Source organism: Aptenodytes forsteri, unplaced genomic scaffold, assembly GCF_000699145.1.
Source record: "Aptenodytes forsteri isolate BGI_AS27 unplaced genomic scaffold, ASM69914v1 Scaffold260, whole genome shotgun sequence".
NCBI lineage: Eukaryota > Metazoa > Chordata > Aves > Sphenisciformes > Spheniscidae > Aptenodytes > Aptenodytes forsteri.
Genome location: NW_008795557.1, coordinates 290,451 through 307,582, shown reverse-complemented (window position 1 = coordinate 307,582; position 17,132 = coordinate 290,451). Strand labels below are relative to the sequence as shown.

General features: G+C 55.3%; 1 protein-coding gene across 1 annotated transcript in view; it reads right to left on the bottom strand.

The window, feature by feature from the left end:
• Nucleotides 1–3,173: 3,173 nt before the first annotated feature.
• The window catches only part of ZC3H3 (zinc finger CCCH-type containing 3), a 204,738-nt gene continuing 190,779 nt past the window's right edge, over nt 3,174–17,132 (bottom strand). Inside the window, exons 11-13 of the mRNA XM_009282171.1 lie at nt 16,799–17,007; nt 3,621–3,701; nt 3,174–3,440 (exon numbers count right to left, since the gene is read on the bottom strand). Of these exons, the coding sequence (XP_009280446.1) occupies nt 3,409–3,440; nt 3,621–3,701; nt 16,799–17,007 (322 nt within the window). The 3' untranslated portion in view covers nt 3,174–3,408. The remainder of the gene's footprint in view (nt 3,441–3,620; nt 3,702–16,798; nt 17,008–17,132) is intronic.

The window sequence follows — 17,132 nt, the reverse complement described above, 5'->3', positions numbered from 1 at the left end:
AACAAAAAAAACCCTTTTCACGGGGTGTTTTTAACCCCTATTTGCTTAATTGTGTGACCCCGAACGCAGCTTTGGTGTCCCTGTGCAGTGGGACGTCGGGGTCTCGCACGGGGAAAGGGGGGGGTCCAGGATGCGGTGCCACCTCCCTACCCCTGGCACCACGTTCCTCCCCGAAGCTGCTCTCACCTTGGGGGCACCCGGCCCCCATCAGCAGCTGCCACCCACGATGGGACAGGAGCCACGAAGGGATTAGGAACGGGCCGGGCTCCAACGGGGCCGTCACTCACCTGCGACACCCCCCTCGGGTATTTTTAGCGGGGTGGCCGGGTACAGTGACACGGCCGGGGGAGCGGGGCCGGGCCCCGTGGCATGTCCCCAGCCCTCCCCGCCACGCCAAACACCGGGGCCGGTCATCTAAGTTTACTCGCAGGCGGTCGAGTGACATAACCAAGTTGGTGGCCACAGGATGGCGGTGGGATGGCGTCACCTTTTGCTTTTAGAGCTGGCAGCTCGTATGCCCCTTCAACCCTTCGAGCGGGGCTGGGTGCCTGGGTGGGTGCTGCCTCAGTTTCCCCAGTTGGTTGACGATGGGGTGATGGTGCACAGCACCCACTCTGGGGTGCTACTGGCCTGGGGAGCCCTCGTGGGGACATCAACCCACAGTGAGGGTGGTGTCCACCATGACGCACCCCATGAGCTGGTGGTACCATCTCGGTGATGCTCCACCAGCATCCGCAGCACGAATCCAGGTGTTGCTGCGCAGAGAAGGGTCGGAAATTATTTTGGGAGGGGGGAAAATCGTGCAAAGAGGCTGATGCCCACGGTGGGAGCAGCTATGGGCATCGAGGAGGAGGAGGAGGAGGAGGAGGAGGAGGAGGAGGGCAGGGGACAGCCACCCTGATCACAGGCAGAAAAGTGAGCCGGTGGGTGATGCTAGCCCGGCACCTGCTTCCCCAGCAGGGGACCAAGAGCTGTGCCGGCAGCACCCGCCGCAGGAGGGTTTTCCAGGAAATGTTTACGGTGCCCCCCAGAAACGCCGCCCCGTGCCACCCCTCCGGCCAAGGCACCCCCAGGGCACGTCCCAGGGCCCAGCTATGCGCCCACCACCGCAGCATCCCCAGCTTCATGGGGAGGATGGATAAACCCCCCCAACTGGGGCCCATCACCCGTCGTGGCTGCTGGCAGCAGGGGGGGGGAACCCACCAGGGTTCAGCGACACCTCTCCAGGGGCCGCGTTTATCCCTACTCGGAAATTAATCACCCCCAAGCAGTGCTTTAACAACAGCCGGCAATAAATTACAATCCTCCCCGGGAAGGGAGCAGCGGCGCCGGTGGGTGGCAGAGCCGCGGCTCTCAGCGAGCTACTCATTGCCTCGCTTAATTAGTGCAGCGCGAGCCTTAATCCCCGTTAGCCTGCTCGTTAGGGAGCCACGGCCATGGGAAGCACCGAAGCTCCCGGCCACCATCACCCCGCATCGGCCATCCCTGGGGACCCGCAGCATCATCGTCTCCTCTGGGGCGATTTTTAGTGAATGTAGGGTTTTGGTTTTTTTTTTTTTTAGGAAACGATCACGTGAAGAAACAGCCTTTCTGGGTAAGGGGGGAAAAAGTTGTAATAATTAAAAAGCTTGAAAGATTTGGGATGCAGAGCAGCCCCTCCGCCAGCGTTAGCAGCTCCTCGAGGGGATGTTTGTGCAGTATCGCTGAAAAAAAGAGCAAAGCCACGCTCCGACCGGGCATCCCGGGGAAGAAACTCTTTATTTACATATCAAAACACACGGGTTAATAAAAGACATTTAGTATCGGTGGAGACGATGAAGTTTTTATTAAAAAAACAGCTCGCTGTACACACACTGGGGTATGAGTGCAGCGCCGGGGGGGACCCACTGGTCCTCGCAATGGCTTGCGGCCATCCCAAACTGGTCTCCAAGTGGCACTAAACCAACCCCCCCCCCCCCAGCTGCCGGCAGCATCCTTAAACAGGAGCCCAGGGAGGTGACAGGCATTAATGACATCGAGCCTTTGGTGGCATGCCATGCCCCGAGTCACCCGAGCCAGGCGATAAATCCCCCACCACGAGCCGGGCAGGGGGGAGCATCCCAGCCTGTAGACGTGGGGTGATAACGAGACCCCTCCGTGGGGGTCACCTGGGGAAGGGAAACCCCCCTGGGGACCCACGCCGCCCAGTTGCGGGGGGCGAAACCGTAGCCGTCAGCCCCTTGCCGGAGCCGCGGTGCACCCGAGCCCACGGCATCGTGGTGGCTCCGTCGCCCACCCCACCGCCAAGCGCACCTGGGTGCTGGGTCCCCAGGGAGCCCCAGCGCTCACCCACATCCCTGCTGATGCCTTTTCCCCGCAGGGCTTTGCCTGAAGGTGCTGCGATTGAGGGGCAGTGGATGGACAAATCTGGCTGCCCCGCAGGGCTGCCCCCGGCTCTCGGCACCTCTTGGCAAGGGGGGATCCTGCAGCTGCCCCCAAAGTCGCATCCATGTGGGGGAACAGCATCCGCCACCCCAAAATCCCCCTGGAAATTGTACCCACAAATGCAAAAGCCCATCGCGCCAGCAGCTGCACAGCTGGCAGCACTTGGCTCGGCACAATACTCCCCCCGTGTTTTGCTCCTGCCTGGATTTGGAGTGACCCCCAAAAAACCCTGAAAGAGCTGGTTTGGGTCTCCCAAGGGAGACCAAACCCCCGCTGGATTGGGGGGAGAGGTGGGGGTCAGGGTGCAACCAGCCATGGGAGATCCCGATGTGCTGTAGGAGCATTTGACGTGAGCTCAATGCTGTTCCCAGCACATGTTTCCAACTAGGGATGCTCTCAGCACACGGCTCGGCTCCAAGAAATCTCCCAAAACCAAGGGGATGGAGCGGGATGGATGCAGGTGGGCTCTTGGCACGGAGAGATCGGGGCTGAGCCGTGCAGGGGCTTTACGCCCCGTTACATCCCGGCACGGTGACTTGCGACCACCGGCCACGCTTGTCCCAAATATAGTGGCTGACCTGGATGCGGGCACGTCGGGTGATGGCATTAAGCTCCTCAGGTCCCTGTGTCACCTCGTGTCCAGGACAGCAGCAGAGCCACGATCTGCGGGAGGACCGATGGGGATGGGAGCCTCTTCCCAGTCCCGCAAGCATCCAAGGAGCCTGGCGGCAGGGTTCGCCTTCAATAAACCAGCTGAAAAGATAATTTATTGACAAATTAAAAAATTTCAAACAAAGCCGCTTCCCAGCAGGAATGGGTGGTGCTTCCCCACGCTGCCACCCGGCTCCTTGCCAAAATGATGTCCCGGAAAAGCAAGACGAGAAGGGGGTGCCGCGTCCGGCCGCGGCGTCCTGAGGTACGTGCCAGGTCGTGCCCGGCTCTGCGGTTCCTGAGCTGGTCGGCTGCCGCGGGGTCGGGTCTTGCTCATAGACGAGGTTTGATCTGCAGCCGTTTGCCTGGAGGGAGGAAAGGAAAAGGTGATGGTGGGAGGTGGGTGACACGTGTCTGGATACCCCCGGGCTTCTCCTTGCCTGGTAGTGGTGGGTTAACGCACCGGAGATGGGCACGGGCACCGGGGATGCGGGTGGTCCTCCGCCCCGGCAGCACCCGATCCCGATAGCACCCACCGGCCTCACCTCTGCCGCCCTCCTCCAGACGGGTGTTTTCAGAGTCCCGCGAGGATGCCGGCGGCAAAATCCTCTTCCATTTGGTGCTGCCTGGGAGCAGAAAGGAAGAAAAGAGGAGAAAGTCATCCAGGTTGGCTCGGGTCGCCTCGGAAATCCCTCGGGATGCAGGCGCAGGAGCATCCCACGCTCCTTTGCTGCTCCCACAGCCCCGGCGCTTCATGCTTTAACGGTGGGAAAAGGGAGTAAAAGCTGCCCCAGAGGGCACGGTGCCGCCAACGAGAAGGATTAATTAGTGAGCAAACAGAGAAAAAGAAACGAGCCCACCTAATTGCATCCCGTGCCTCCCACCCTGAAGCCCACAGCGATGGTCGTGGCTCCCCCACTGCCCTGCCAGCCCGCTGGTGGGGACACATGTGTCCCCAGTGCAGTGCTCAGCCTGGACTTGCTGCCCCGTGGCCCTTTCCCCAGCCTTTTGGTGCAGAGTCGGTCCCTTTGGGGTGGGGACGTGTCTCCCTGCAAGCCCAGAGCTGATGTCCCCCTTGGCCGTGGCCGGGGTGGAGCCGGCTGGTTCCCCAAATCCCCAAGCATCCTCAGCCCCCCCGCAAGCGGCACGGGACGGAGGCGCTCGCAGGCCCCTTCCCACCGCAGAGCAGCAAGTCTGCTACAAACTCCCCAAGTTACGGGTGAAAAAGAAAATAAAAAGTAGCCAAACCTTCAAATTGCAGCACAGGGTGAGCATCACAACCTGCTTTGGGGCTGGGCTGGAGCAGGCAGGAGCAGAGCACTGGCAAGCAAGAGGTTAACTCATGCTCGGTGCTCTGGTCATGCTGGTGAAAGGTTTGGGGACAGCTCTGCTGTCCTGAGGACCCTGGGGTGACCTGGGACAGGGAGCCAACCCGCTAATCGCCGATTAAGAGGCAGCGGAGGGACAAACGAGGACCAAAAAGCACCCGGGGATTCAGGGCCGCGGAGCTGATGGGATTTCACTGCCCCACAATAAAAAGCCTGTGATAAATCACTGCTGCCTGGAAAGCCATGGGGCTGGATGAGATGGGGTTTGGGGGTTCAACCTGGGCAAGTCCAACGCAATGGGCAAGGCTCCTGAGCGGCTGCTGCCATCGAGCAGATGTTGGCCAGGTCCCAGGTCCCAGGTCTCAGATGAGGCTTTTCAGCATCTCGGCCACGTCAAAGGATGCAAAGATTTACAGGGCGAAAGGTTTTTTGGTTTTCAGCTACCCCCAGCATCCCCCCCCCCACCCAAGATGCTCCAGGCGATGACTTCTGCTTGCTGGAGCACTGTGCCTCCCTCAAAGAGGGTCCCAGATGCTCGTAGAAAGCCAAAACCCCATGAAGTGCCTCCGGGAGGTGATCTCTTTGCAGGACGAGTCCAGGCACATCCCACGGACCAGGGCGGATGGCGTGAAGTCCTCCTCCATTTCAACCACAATGCTGGACATGCCTTTCCGCAGACTTTCTCCTATTTTCCCTCCCTGAAAGGTGCGGAGAGGTGGTTACAGGGTTTTCCCTGCCAGAATGAGGGGTGGGCAGCAGCGTGGTGGCCACTTGGGCAAGGAGAAGACACTGAGATGAATGCGGATGGGAAAAGGAGGAGGTTTCCCAGAAAAAAGGACCCACAGCTTGTTGAGCGATGACGTCTAGTGGGAAAAGTCCCCTTTCACTTGGTATTACTAGAGGTGGAGAAGATCATGGAGGAGCTGGAGGGAATCCAGCCCAAACCCCATCCAGATGCCGATGTTCTGGATGAGCGGCACACGACTTGCCCACGTTTCTGCAAAAACCCAGCGTCGGCGCTCCCCGCCACATCCCGCTTCCCAACGATGATGCCCAACGCAGAGGTGGGACCATGGGCACCTTTGAGCAGCCTTGAAAGCCCAAAGGAGAAGGTTTCGGGGCAGGGGAGGCAGGAGGGGTGAGGAACCCCAAGCAGCATCCGACAACGGGGAGCCACCGAGAGTTCTTTCCTTTTAAACCTGGGTAAACAAACTTGCTCAGAGTCTAAGCTGCCGTGGCAGTGATACATAGCTTTTGAGCTAATTTATGTAAAATAAAGAGGGCTCATTTAGCACCTTTCCACCCTTAATATAACACCCATACATCAGAGGGCTGCACAGCAGCCACGACGGACTCGGCTATTAGTCACCAGCGACACAGCCAAATTCGGCGTCGGGGAAACGGCAACACCGAGCAGACGCCCATTGCACCCCGCTTGGCCTCTGACCGCCCACCTAATTTTCCAGCTGACCCCAAGTATCCCTTTTGCATCGAGCCAGATGGTTTTCCCAGCCTGGGATTTCCAAATCTGCTGTAATTAGGGTCCAGCAGAGCCGCTGCCCATCGACCTCAAGGGGTCAAAATCAGCATCTCCTCTTTCCTGCCCCGCCAGCGACTGCGGCCCTGGTCCAACAAGAACGGTGGAAACGTCTCAATTCCCCCCGAGGAAACTTCATTAGCTAATACCCACGCAGCGGCACGAAACCCACGCAATTCAAAGCAAATATGATTACAGAAGTAGAAATATAGATTTCTTTTTTTGGGGGAGAGAAAAAAAAAAAGGTGATTTTTAAATCGACCGTAATCAGCTTCCCGACTTCGATACGGGGTTGCACGGAGCCGAGATGCTTTCAGAGTATCCCCGCCTGATTTCAAATGTATCCCTCAAAAAATCGAGGGCGGCAAAAAGGAAATGAAACCAAAATAGGTTGTAAAAGGACTAAACCGGTCCAGTTGCTCACCTCGGATGGAGGGAGACGCTGCTCCTGGAAAGGACGGAGCAGTGGATCCTTCACCCCATGGGGAGCAGCCGGGGACAGGCAAACGCCGCATCCCAAAACGCCCTGCCACGAAAGCCCTGGGGGTGGCTACCACGAAAGCCCTGGGGGCGGGGGGGGGAAAACCTGGCGAAAACGGGGGTGTCGCTTAACCCACCCCGGCAAACGAAAATATATTTTCCGCTTTTGTGCATGGGAGATCCTGCAAATGGCGTGATCAATCTTGGGTCGCATCTCGCGCGCCTTCACTCTCTCCCCCCGCTTTCTTCTCTGCATTTCGGCAGCCACACAATCCATCTTCCAGGAACCAGGTATATAATTTCTAGTTAGCGAAAGCCGGGCTAAGAAACCCCTTTTTCATTACGATGATTGAACTGCTTCCAAAGAGAAGAACCGGGGCTGGATCACGAGCTCTCCGTCGAAAGCCGGGCGGCTTTTGCTGAGCTTGTCAGCCTCGCCGGAGAATTAGGACTTCCAGCGCTCTTCCTCCTGATGAAAATCAACATTTATTTTGCCTAAGCCTAAGAAGGTGTCAGGCAGATGGAGAAACTTGCCACTCTTCACAAGGAGAAGGGAGGGAAAAGAAGGAAATCTAATAGAAATATATTATCAAGTCTGAGGAGTGGACAGAGCAGTAAATCACGCTTCAGGTGGCACCATTATATTTTTCAATAAAACCTGGCCTTCCCCCAGACGCCGCTGAGCCGAGCGGCTCCAGCTGCACCCGACGGGAAAGTTAAAACAAAATTCGTTTCATCCAGATGCTGATACAGGGGGATTTAAAGGGATTTAAAGGTGGGAAATCCCCTTGGATGGGGGATAAAAGGAGGTCGGTCTGGTCTTTGTCCCCAAATCCTCCCCCTGCCCACCGCTCCTGATCGCTGAGGGTTTAAAAATCGCTTTTCTCCCCAAGCTGTGAGAGTGGGAGGCAGCTTGGAGATGCCCCACATCACGGGTGGAAGATGCCCAAGCCCCAAAGCCAGGGGATGCAGGGGAAGACGGCTCGCTTGCAGCTTTCCAAACTCCACCATCCGGCTATAAAAAACTTTGCCGGAGGGAAAGCCGGTTATGTTGATGTTTTCCCTTCCCAACCAACTTCCAGCCCGACGGGATGTTTGGTCTCCATCGCTCTCCCGATGCTGCCGGGGGGGTTTTATCCTCTCCTGCATCCAGCCAGGCTCTGGGAAGGGGCTTCACGCGATACCCGCAGCCGCCCCGCTCCTCCCCGAGAGCTGACCCGGTGTGAAACGGCCCCAAATAAAAAAAAATAATCCCATTTCCCAAAGGTAGCAATCAGGTGGCTGCAATTAGCAGGAATTTTAACGGCCAGCCAGCCAGTGCTCTGGCTATTAATACAGCAAAGGGGATGCAAAAGTTTCCACCCGATGGCTCGGAGCACCGAGATGCATCCCAGCATCTCCCTGACGGATGCTCGATGTTTAACACCACGAGGAGAAATCCCCCAAACTCCACACACACTTTTTTCCCCCCATTCCCAATGGAAAAATATCCCTTAACCCCTTCCTGGCCGCTTTGGGGGAGCCCAGAGGCTGAATCTTCCCTGGAAACTGCTTTTTCTTTTGCAGCGAAAGCGCTCGGCTGAGTCAGCTCTTGGAGGAATTTAGGCTGGGAGATGCCTTTTTTTAATAAATTAAAATTATTATTATTTTTTAATAAAACCAAGAACAAAAGGTGGGATGGAAAGGCCAGCGGCAAGAGCTAAGCCCCAGAATTTTCCGCAAATGATTTTTCACATGGGGGGGCTGGATCTCCTTGGCTCGATCTTGCACTAAATCCATCCGGTGAGACAACCCGCACCAAAAACTCACCCTGCTGCTGTTCCGCCTAAACCTTCTGCCCCTCAAGAGGGAAATATCAAGGCTGGGATGTTGGAAGAAGCTTTGTCCTGAAGGAAAAGTGCTCAGATGTTTTTTTCCTTCCCAATCGGGATGTTTGAAGCGGGGAAGTGCTGGGGGAGATGTCCTGCCACTGCCCAGCAGTGCCCATCTCCTGCCATGCTTGCAGAGCAAGACATCTGTGACGGGATGCCCTTTCCGTGTCTCTTCTCCTTAATTCCTTCTTTTTGGAGGAAAAAAGCAGCCAGCAAACCAGCCACGAGCTGCAGCGGTGGGAGAGGGGTTTCGTTGGGTTGCGGGCATGGCAGAGATGCTTGGTGGTCTGGAGGTACACGTTGACATGGCCATGATGACGTATGGTGAACACCACGTCTGTCCTTTAGTGGTGAGCTGAAGCTTATCTGGAAGAAGAGAGGATTTCACCATCTCGGAAGGCTGCGGGGCTGCACAAGAGGGGTCTTCAGAAATCCTGAGCAAAGTCTAAAAGCCCTGGTCTCCAGACCCTCCCTCACAGGCAGAAAAGACCCTAAAAAATGGGTAAAAAATTAATATGGAAGAAGCAGATCTCAGTCCTGGCAAAGGAGTGAGACTTGGCAGGTCTGAAAGTCGCCTGCAAATCGATAAGGGAAGAGGATTAGAAACGTGCAGGCGGCTTGGTCCAGGCAGAAAGTAAATCAGAGAAGAGTATTTTCGGCGGCCTTTTGTGGGATAAGAAACGATGATTCTGATTCAGAGCGAGAGCCCAATTAGAAAAAGTCACAGCACTCATGGGGTTTACTGGAAGTTTCAACTAAATTGGCCACTTTGCAATAAGGAAATTAAACGGCAGTGAAGTTTCTGACTTTTGGACCTTCTCAGAGCCACCAAGACACGAGGAGATCCAACCCCAGCCTTCAACAAGACCCATGTTATCTGCAGCACCCCAAAGCCTGATGGTACCCCAAGCCTGATGGTGTCCTGCAGCAGGATCAGGGCTTTAGTAGGGGATGGAGATGGAGGGGACGGAGGGATGGAGGCAAGGGCTGCCAGATATAAGGCATCGCTGCAGAAGGATGGGCAAGGTCCACCAGGGAGTCCTCCCCCGCTGAGGTCCACCAGCCTGAGTACCAGCCCGTCTATCTGTGGGCTGGGAAGGAAGCACCCATGACCAAGAAGATGTCTGAAACCAGTATCCAGGGTGGATGAAAGCAACCTAAACCTCCCCCACTGCAGGGACCCCCACCAAACAGCCCCCAAACCCACAAGAACCTGCTGACTCAGGAGGAGAAGATGCAATTGCTAACGACCCGAGCAGATCCGGCCCATTAAAAGGAAACCAATTAGCGTTGTCCTGCTCGAGGGATGGGTGCAGCCCGCTACCTGCAGCTCGACAGATTTTTGCACTAGAAAAAGGAATTCTATTAGAGGTTTGTTAATTCAGTTATGAAAGAGTTTTGATGCTCTCTAATTAAACTCTCCGTCCCACGGAGTGTGCGTCGGCTGAGGGGCTGGCGAGGGAAGCATCCACCTGCAGCGGGATAACACAGCAAAGGCGAGGAAGAGATCACAGGAGCATCCCATCACCACCTGCCAGGTGCATGGATCATCCTCTCCATTACAAGAAAGATCTGCCAAGTGCCAGGAGAAGAGCTGTGAAGGTACCACCAAGGTCCACGCTGTCCCAGAGCCCTCCTGGCTGATGAGCCATGAGGCAGGGAGGGTTCATGAGTACCATCAGGAAGGAAGATGAAGATTTCCTGCTCCCTGTCTGGACCCTGCTAATTTATCCTATGAAAGCAGAAGACCTCAGGGGAAGGCAGTGGTGGGAAGGCTGATTTAAGGACAACAAGGTACACCAAGCACCCTCCTAACTCCCTTTTCCTTTCCCTGCAGACTTCAGGGCTTGGTGTCCTGCTGCCCTTCCTCTCCTTAGCTTGTCTTTGTCCCCTTGGTATCATCTGCTGAGGATCTGGGAAGTCCTATAACTCCCGTGAGCTCTCACCATGACCATTGAAGTGCCTCCACCTGCTGGGGAGGCAGGGCCATCTCCTACCTGCCTCCTAAGAGGTTCTGCTAAGGGACACATCCCTGGCCGTGTGTCTTTGACTTCCCAGCCATCACCAGCAGAGGCATGATGAGCTGGACCTTATTGTTGAGGTTGGACAGGTTTAAGCAGGAGGTCGGACTCGATGATGTCCCCAGGTCCCTTCCACCCTATGATGCTAAGGGTTAGACTTGGACCTGAAAATGGCCCAGGGCTGCAGGGGAAGGAAGATGACTGCGGCGTGGTCATCCTGTACACACTGGTGGCATCTCCACAGGGACTGAGGAAAAGGTCCTGCCACATGGATCCTGAGTCAGTCGGCCGCCGGAGCAGAATGAGGGGCCAGTGGAGGAACCTGAGGAGAGGGAGAAGCTCTCGTGGCAGAAGCCTTTGTGGCATCTGCTCTAGCAGACCTCCGTCACGGGGCCCCACAGGGCACCAGCTCGCTCCGCCGCAACACCTCCGCCACATCAGCAAGCAGATGGCATGTGACGTGCAACAGCCTTGGCTTCGGCACACGGATGCAGCACCCTGGCAGCCACACGCCCACGTGGAGATCACATAGCTGCCCCAAAACACAAAGGAGATGGCCTATCTGCTCCTTTCATGCCTAAACTCATCCCTGGCTCCCCCGCAGCCCTCTCAGATGCTTCCACCCTGCAGCTCCCCGAGCCACCCACAAACCGCCAATAAAGCTTCAGAGCTCTTGCTAGTTAGGAGAATATGGCAAATGGGGAAATTGAGGCACGCAGAGGTCAAACACCACTATCCTGCAAAAACCCCTGTTCCTGCATAAAGATTTCAGTTGCTGCTCTTGCCTGCAGAGGCTAAAATTACTGTGACTGAAGATCTCAGATGATCTGCAACCATCTCCCATCAGTCTGATCTGCCCGAGGGACCCATGAGGGGACCAGAAGCAGCCCTGCGGAGCCCCCTGGCTCTCCGCAAGCAAAAGGCCACATGGGAATAACCCGAGGCAAAGCAGCCCTCAGCCCATCGGCCCCCTCACTCTTCCCAACCTGGTGGGTGACCAAGCCAGACACACATCGCAGCAGCCCTGAGATGTCACAAGCCACCTCACCGTCCACTGTCCCACAGCCCTTATTAGATGGTCCACTGATCTGGTTCCACAGCTTGCCGAGTTTCTTGCTGCTGTGAGCACCCAGGAGGCGTGGAGCAAGCAGGGGTACAGCAGAGTCAAGGAGTTATTGCCACCCTTTGGGTGATGCACCAAGACCTTCAAGCAGGTTCCTCAAAAGTTGGGAGGCCCAGGAAAGAGCTCCTCCAGCACCTAGGCCAGACTCTGGGGAAGAGAGATCCTTTCCAGTGACCAACTCTCCAAGAGAGGCCTGACAACAGTTGGCCGTAACACTCCCACCAGCAGTGGGGGAGACCCACCAGGACCCTGCTCAGAAGGGAGGTGCTGGCAATGACAAGTCAATGGAGGAAACCTGGAGGAGGAATATATAGAGGAGGAGAAGAAAGACTAGGAAGACTGTGTGGGACAGAACAGCTTCCCTCAGCCAAGTCATGGGAGATCCAGAGGCCATGGAGGTGGCTCCACCTGAAGAAGAGGCCATGGATGTGGTCCCACACAAAGAAGAAGCCATGGAGGTGGACCAGCTGCGGGTGCAGCCATTGGCCCATGACTTCATCATGGCCAAGGTCTTTCCAAAAAGAGGCAACAAGCCCCACCAGGAAGGCCAAGACCTCTGCTCCCCACCAGCCAGGACTCAAGATCCTCGGAGAAGTCCAAGGTGGCTCAGATGCCTCCTGAAGGTAACTGGGATGGAAGAGACAGAACTGGGGGGTTTCTGTCTGGAGAAGACTAATGGGGAATTGCTGTCTTCAACTGCCTTCAACTGTGTTCAAATAATCTCTGTCTTCACTTACCTAAAGGTGGCTGAAGATGAGCCAGATTCTCCACGGAGGTGCACAAGGGATAATGGATCAATATAAGAAAACTATATAAAAAATTGTTCCCCCGGGTAAACAAAAGGCTTCAGATTTATCATGAAGAAGCCTGAATTCAGCACTGAGGTCTGCACTAAATGCTTCATTAGCAGTGCTTTTCAGGATCGGGCTAATTTGGTAGCAATGTGAAAATATCTGACACTTGCGAGACCACACCTGGAGCTCTGCGGACTCCCCAGTACAGAAGGACATGGACATAGTGGAGCGAGTTCAGTGGAGGCCACCAGGACGGTTGGGGTTGGAGCACAGGATGTACAAGGAGATGTTTGTGACCACACAGAGAAACCAGTTCCCTGTATTTTATCCACAAAAACATTTCCTCCATGACCCTACCAAGAGGAGCAAACTGCACTCAGTCCCATCGGGGTCAAAGCTGACAGCGGATGCCGGCTCCTGTTATCCCAGAACAACCCCCTTGTGTCCTAGCCCTCCATCCTCAACCACACAGATGCTCTCTGGAAGGCTCCAGGGCATCTTCTGCCGCCGTCTCACACCGATCAAAAGGGTTGGTTGCCCTACCTGGCTGCTGAAATAAGTTTTCGATCAAAGAGCTGGTGTGAGAAGCAGCATTAAAGGAGAATCTGCAGGCAATGGAGACCCCACGGGACCCTCGGCGCAGCCGAGGGGGACCAGTCGCATCCACGCGGAGGGCTGGCAGCACCAGCTTTCTCTTAAATTCCAGGAGCTGGGGATGGTTGGACCAGGATCCAGCACCAAGGGGTTGCCCATCCCTGCAGTTGCGTGCCCCGTTGGGGGTGGCTCTCAAGCACGGGTCCAGCCCAGCAGAGAAGGGGGGAGATTTGCACTTCCAAAGTTATTCCTCCAGAAGTGAAAGCTGTAAACAAACCCAGAAGCGCTGCACCTCCACGAATTCCTCCAAAGCCAAAACGTTTGAGCGTGCTCAGCGGAGCCGTTAAAAAAGACTGTAGCGAGCATCTTCCATTAATGTTACGACCGTGAAATATGACAATAAAATGATAGCCGTATGGTCGCAAATTTGCAGCCCGCCGAGTTGCTAGGGGTTTATCGTCACTCAAACGTGCAGAGAGCTGTAAAATGTTTACAGAAAGGGTCGTTTGCAGCTATAAAATCCTCTTTTCTCTCCTAAACAAGGCTGAGTGGAGCCATTTACAAACCCCTGAATGTTCATCGGGGGAGAGGGGAACATCTGTTCTCTCCAGGAGTTTTCAGTGATCTTCTCGAACAAATTAACTAAAATGGGTGCTTTCTAATTAAATTAGCACTCGATTGGAATGGTTTGCATTGGTGCGCTTGCTTACAATTAGCGCAGGGAGGCCAGTTAGGCTCCAGCGCAGGCTATTTAACTGGAAGGTGAAATATGGAAAAGCCCATTACCTGGAAACGGGTGTCGGAGGGGTAGGGGAGCCTGTGTTTCCTCCGGCTCTGCCCTCATGGATGGAGAACACAAGGAGGTGAAGGATGGGATGCCATCAAGCCCACCCTTCCTAGCTGGGATGCTCGGCTGGAAGCGGTTTGCTCTCCCCGTGCCACACGAATGGGCTTTTCGGAGGATGCTCGGAAAGCACCAGAGCCCTCAAATTACTCCTCCGACCCCAAATTACAAGGCTCCTCTTGCAGGTTGGGAACCCTCCCCACGGGAGGATGACAGCGGGCTCCGCTCCACGCATGCAGACCACATCACTCCTTTCCGGTCCCCTTTTTCTATATCCCAAGGCCAGAGGCTGCAGACCCCCACCGAGCCCCCGCAAGCTGATGCCGTTGCCCACGCTGGTCCTTAAAGGTCATCTCCAAACCCCCGCTCCATCCCTCCCGCACATGGCGCCGGTGTTTTTCTTGGTTCCTCCTGCATTTACCAGTATTAAAAGGGCATTTTCTCAAACTGTGACCGTTTAACCAAGCAATTCAGCTCAATCCGTAATAATCACCTGTCCTTATTTACTACCCCGCCAATTTGTGTGTCACCTTCAGGCTTTACAAGCAGAAACTGAATATCATCCTTGGTACAAAGGCTGCAGCGGGGAAGGCGCAGACCCCCAAACTCCATGGCAGACACCAGCTTCTACCTAGAGCTACGCAAGGACTCATCCTGACCACCCGCCTAGCTCAAAACAGCACCTCAAGCTCACAAGCACCAGTCCTGGCCTTAAAGGTGATTTGGCCACCATGAAGCCTTTGGTCCTTTAGCAACCTCTTCGGATGATGGCTCGTTAGTGGCCAGGGCTCCTTCTGTCCCGTTAGATTATGGGGATCCCTGGCTGCTGCTGTGCCCCCAAGCCCCTTCGTTTGTGTGTTGAGACGAGACTTCAATTACCGAGCGCACGCCAGCGCTGAGCATGGGTAAACTCGAGCACCGAAAAGCATCCTCGCGCCCGGATTCACTGTGCGCGATTGCTGCATCCGTTTGGCAAGGAAACTGCTTCATCATCAGATGATTTTACAGCCATCTGCAATTCCTGCCCGGTTTTCCTTTCCTATGGATCCTCCAGCATCCGCTTTCCAAACACAATGTGCTCCCCGGGCAAAGGCGAAGGAGCACGGAGGGATGTGCGCCCCAGCCCTGTACCTGCCAGCTCCCCACAGCCTTCCTCCCAACATCCCTGGACTGAACCAGTTCCTTCTACTCATCCTCCCACCCAAAACGCCTGGAAATTATCCTCCCCTGAACGTGCAAACCAGAGTTAAGAGGAGAAGGATGCCCTCGCTGCCAGGATGATGCCTCTGCCCTCTCGACCGAGTTACTCCAGGCTGCCAAGTGCAATCCAGGGCATTTCGACAGCTTTCTTGTCTGCGGATTAATTGCTCTGTCTTCATTGCAGAGATAAAAAAACCCGATTAAGCCGCTGCTTTGGGAACGCTTCCCTGGCCCCACTGCCGAGATCAAAAGGGAGTTGAACCAGGGCCAAGGAGAGGGAAGGAGGGAGGCACGCGGGGGAAGAAATCCCTGGAAAGGGAAGCTGAGTGCTTCACCCCGCGTCACGGAGAGGAGCCTTCCCAGCCAGAACGGTCCCTCGCTGCCTCCACTGCGCTGCGGTTCGACAGCGCATGCGCTCGCCTGTGACTTCAGGAATATGTTGCTAATCCTGAAAATTTTCTTCCTGACAGCCTTAAGGCATCTCAGCCCTCCCTGGCTCGAAGCGCTTCGTGATCGAGCCAGGCAAAGCCTTGCAGATCCTCAGCACCTGCTTACGGATGACCAGGCAAACACCCCAGCCCGCCTTTCGGTGCTGAATTCATCCCTTCTCCCGGTGGGATCCTGCTCTGCCTGCACACTCGGTCAGAGGAGGCAGGGGATCAAAGACAGGGAGGGATGTTCCAGCCCTTCGGTTCATACTGAGCCACATCTTGTGCCAGCCGAGCTGGCGGTGGGGATTTCATCAGGGGGGTGTGTATCCCCCCCCCCCCGCCACAAAATATTTTGATTTCTGAGCCAGACGCTGTCTCCCTTTCTGCGACGGCGCTCAGGAGATGCAGCTGCTGCACATCCCTCCAGCGAAGGATGGGAGATAAAAAAGAAAGTGTGAAGCATCATCCGGCCAAAAACCTCCAACCCAGCGCTGGGAAGGACGAGGCACAATCTCTGCCTCACCATCTCCATCACCTCTGCTCCTGCGGACGCATCCCCAGAGTGCCCCAAAGTCCAGTCCCTTCCCACAGAGCTGCTGGTGATTACGGGATTTTCCAGTGTAGGAGCTGAATTAGGAGAGGAGGAACCAAGGAAAATGTTGGAGAAGCAGAAATGCAGCTAACCTCCACCACGAGCCACTTTGCAGAGAAACCAAGACGTTTCTTCTCATCACTTCAACGATCTTCCCCTGCTTTTTTCTCCCACAGTCGGTTCAGTTTCAAACAGTTGAAACATTTCCCTGAACTTTTCCAAAAATCAAAAAAATGTCGAGGCAGAAGCTGTTTGCTCTCATGTGTCAGACTTCCTAAGAAGTTTTGCTCATCCTAAAACTGCATTTTCCAAAAATTTTACCGATTTCCAAAGCCTCTTCCCCCACCTTTTAATAAAAGAGCAAAGCAGATCATCTCAGACAGCTCTTCCTTCGAACTTGCCATCTGCAAACACCCCATCCTACCTCCCACCAAGAATGTCTTTATTTCAAAGCTTCGAAGCTATTTCAGACCGGGAAACATGTGCGATGGATGGTCCAGAGACGGTCCAGAGGTCCTTCTGCAGGTCTAGCGATGAGGCACAGCATCACTGCATCCCTCTGAAACACCCTCCTACCGGGGACCACTGCGGGTCCGTCACAGGAACGAGACTGGATTCATCACCCGATAATTTACAGCATAAGGAAGGAGCTGATGATAAAAGGTGGGGACAAAATCCTACCGCGTGGTTTCGGGAGCAGAGCCAGGGGCTCGTGCCCCTGTGTGACCAGAGTTGCAAATCCCAGTTGCCATCCCAGTTTGAGCTCCCAGCGTAACTGGTTTGGTGACTCATGAGGAACACCGATCCCACCAAAACCCATGGAGAGCAGCGGGGGAATAACTCTGCCGCTCAGTGAATCAGAGCAGCTCGGAGCACGCGTGAGCAAAAGCAGAGCAAGTGCTTCCTACCTGGCTCGTCCTCCGACTCATCCTCGTCCTTCTCCACTTTGCAGCCCTGGTCACCGGGGGATGCTGAGGACTGGAGGGAGATGAAGGACGGCAGCTTTTGCAGCCAGCTGGTTGGCGAGGTGTCTGCCTCTTTCCAAAACTTCACCTCTAGCTCCACGCTGGAGGGTCCAGGCATTTCCCCATCATCGTGGAGCTGAGCTGGATCATTCCTGCAGGAGGCACGTGGAAAAAATAATAAGGAAAAATAAAACGATTCCACTTGGCAATGCTGGGCATGGCATCACATAGAATCATAGAATCGTTAAGGCTGGAAAAGACCTCTAAGATCATCGAG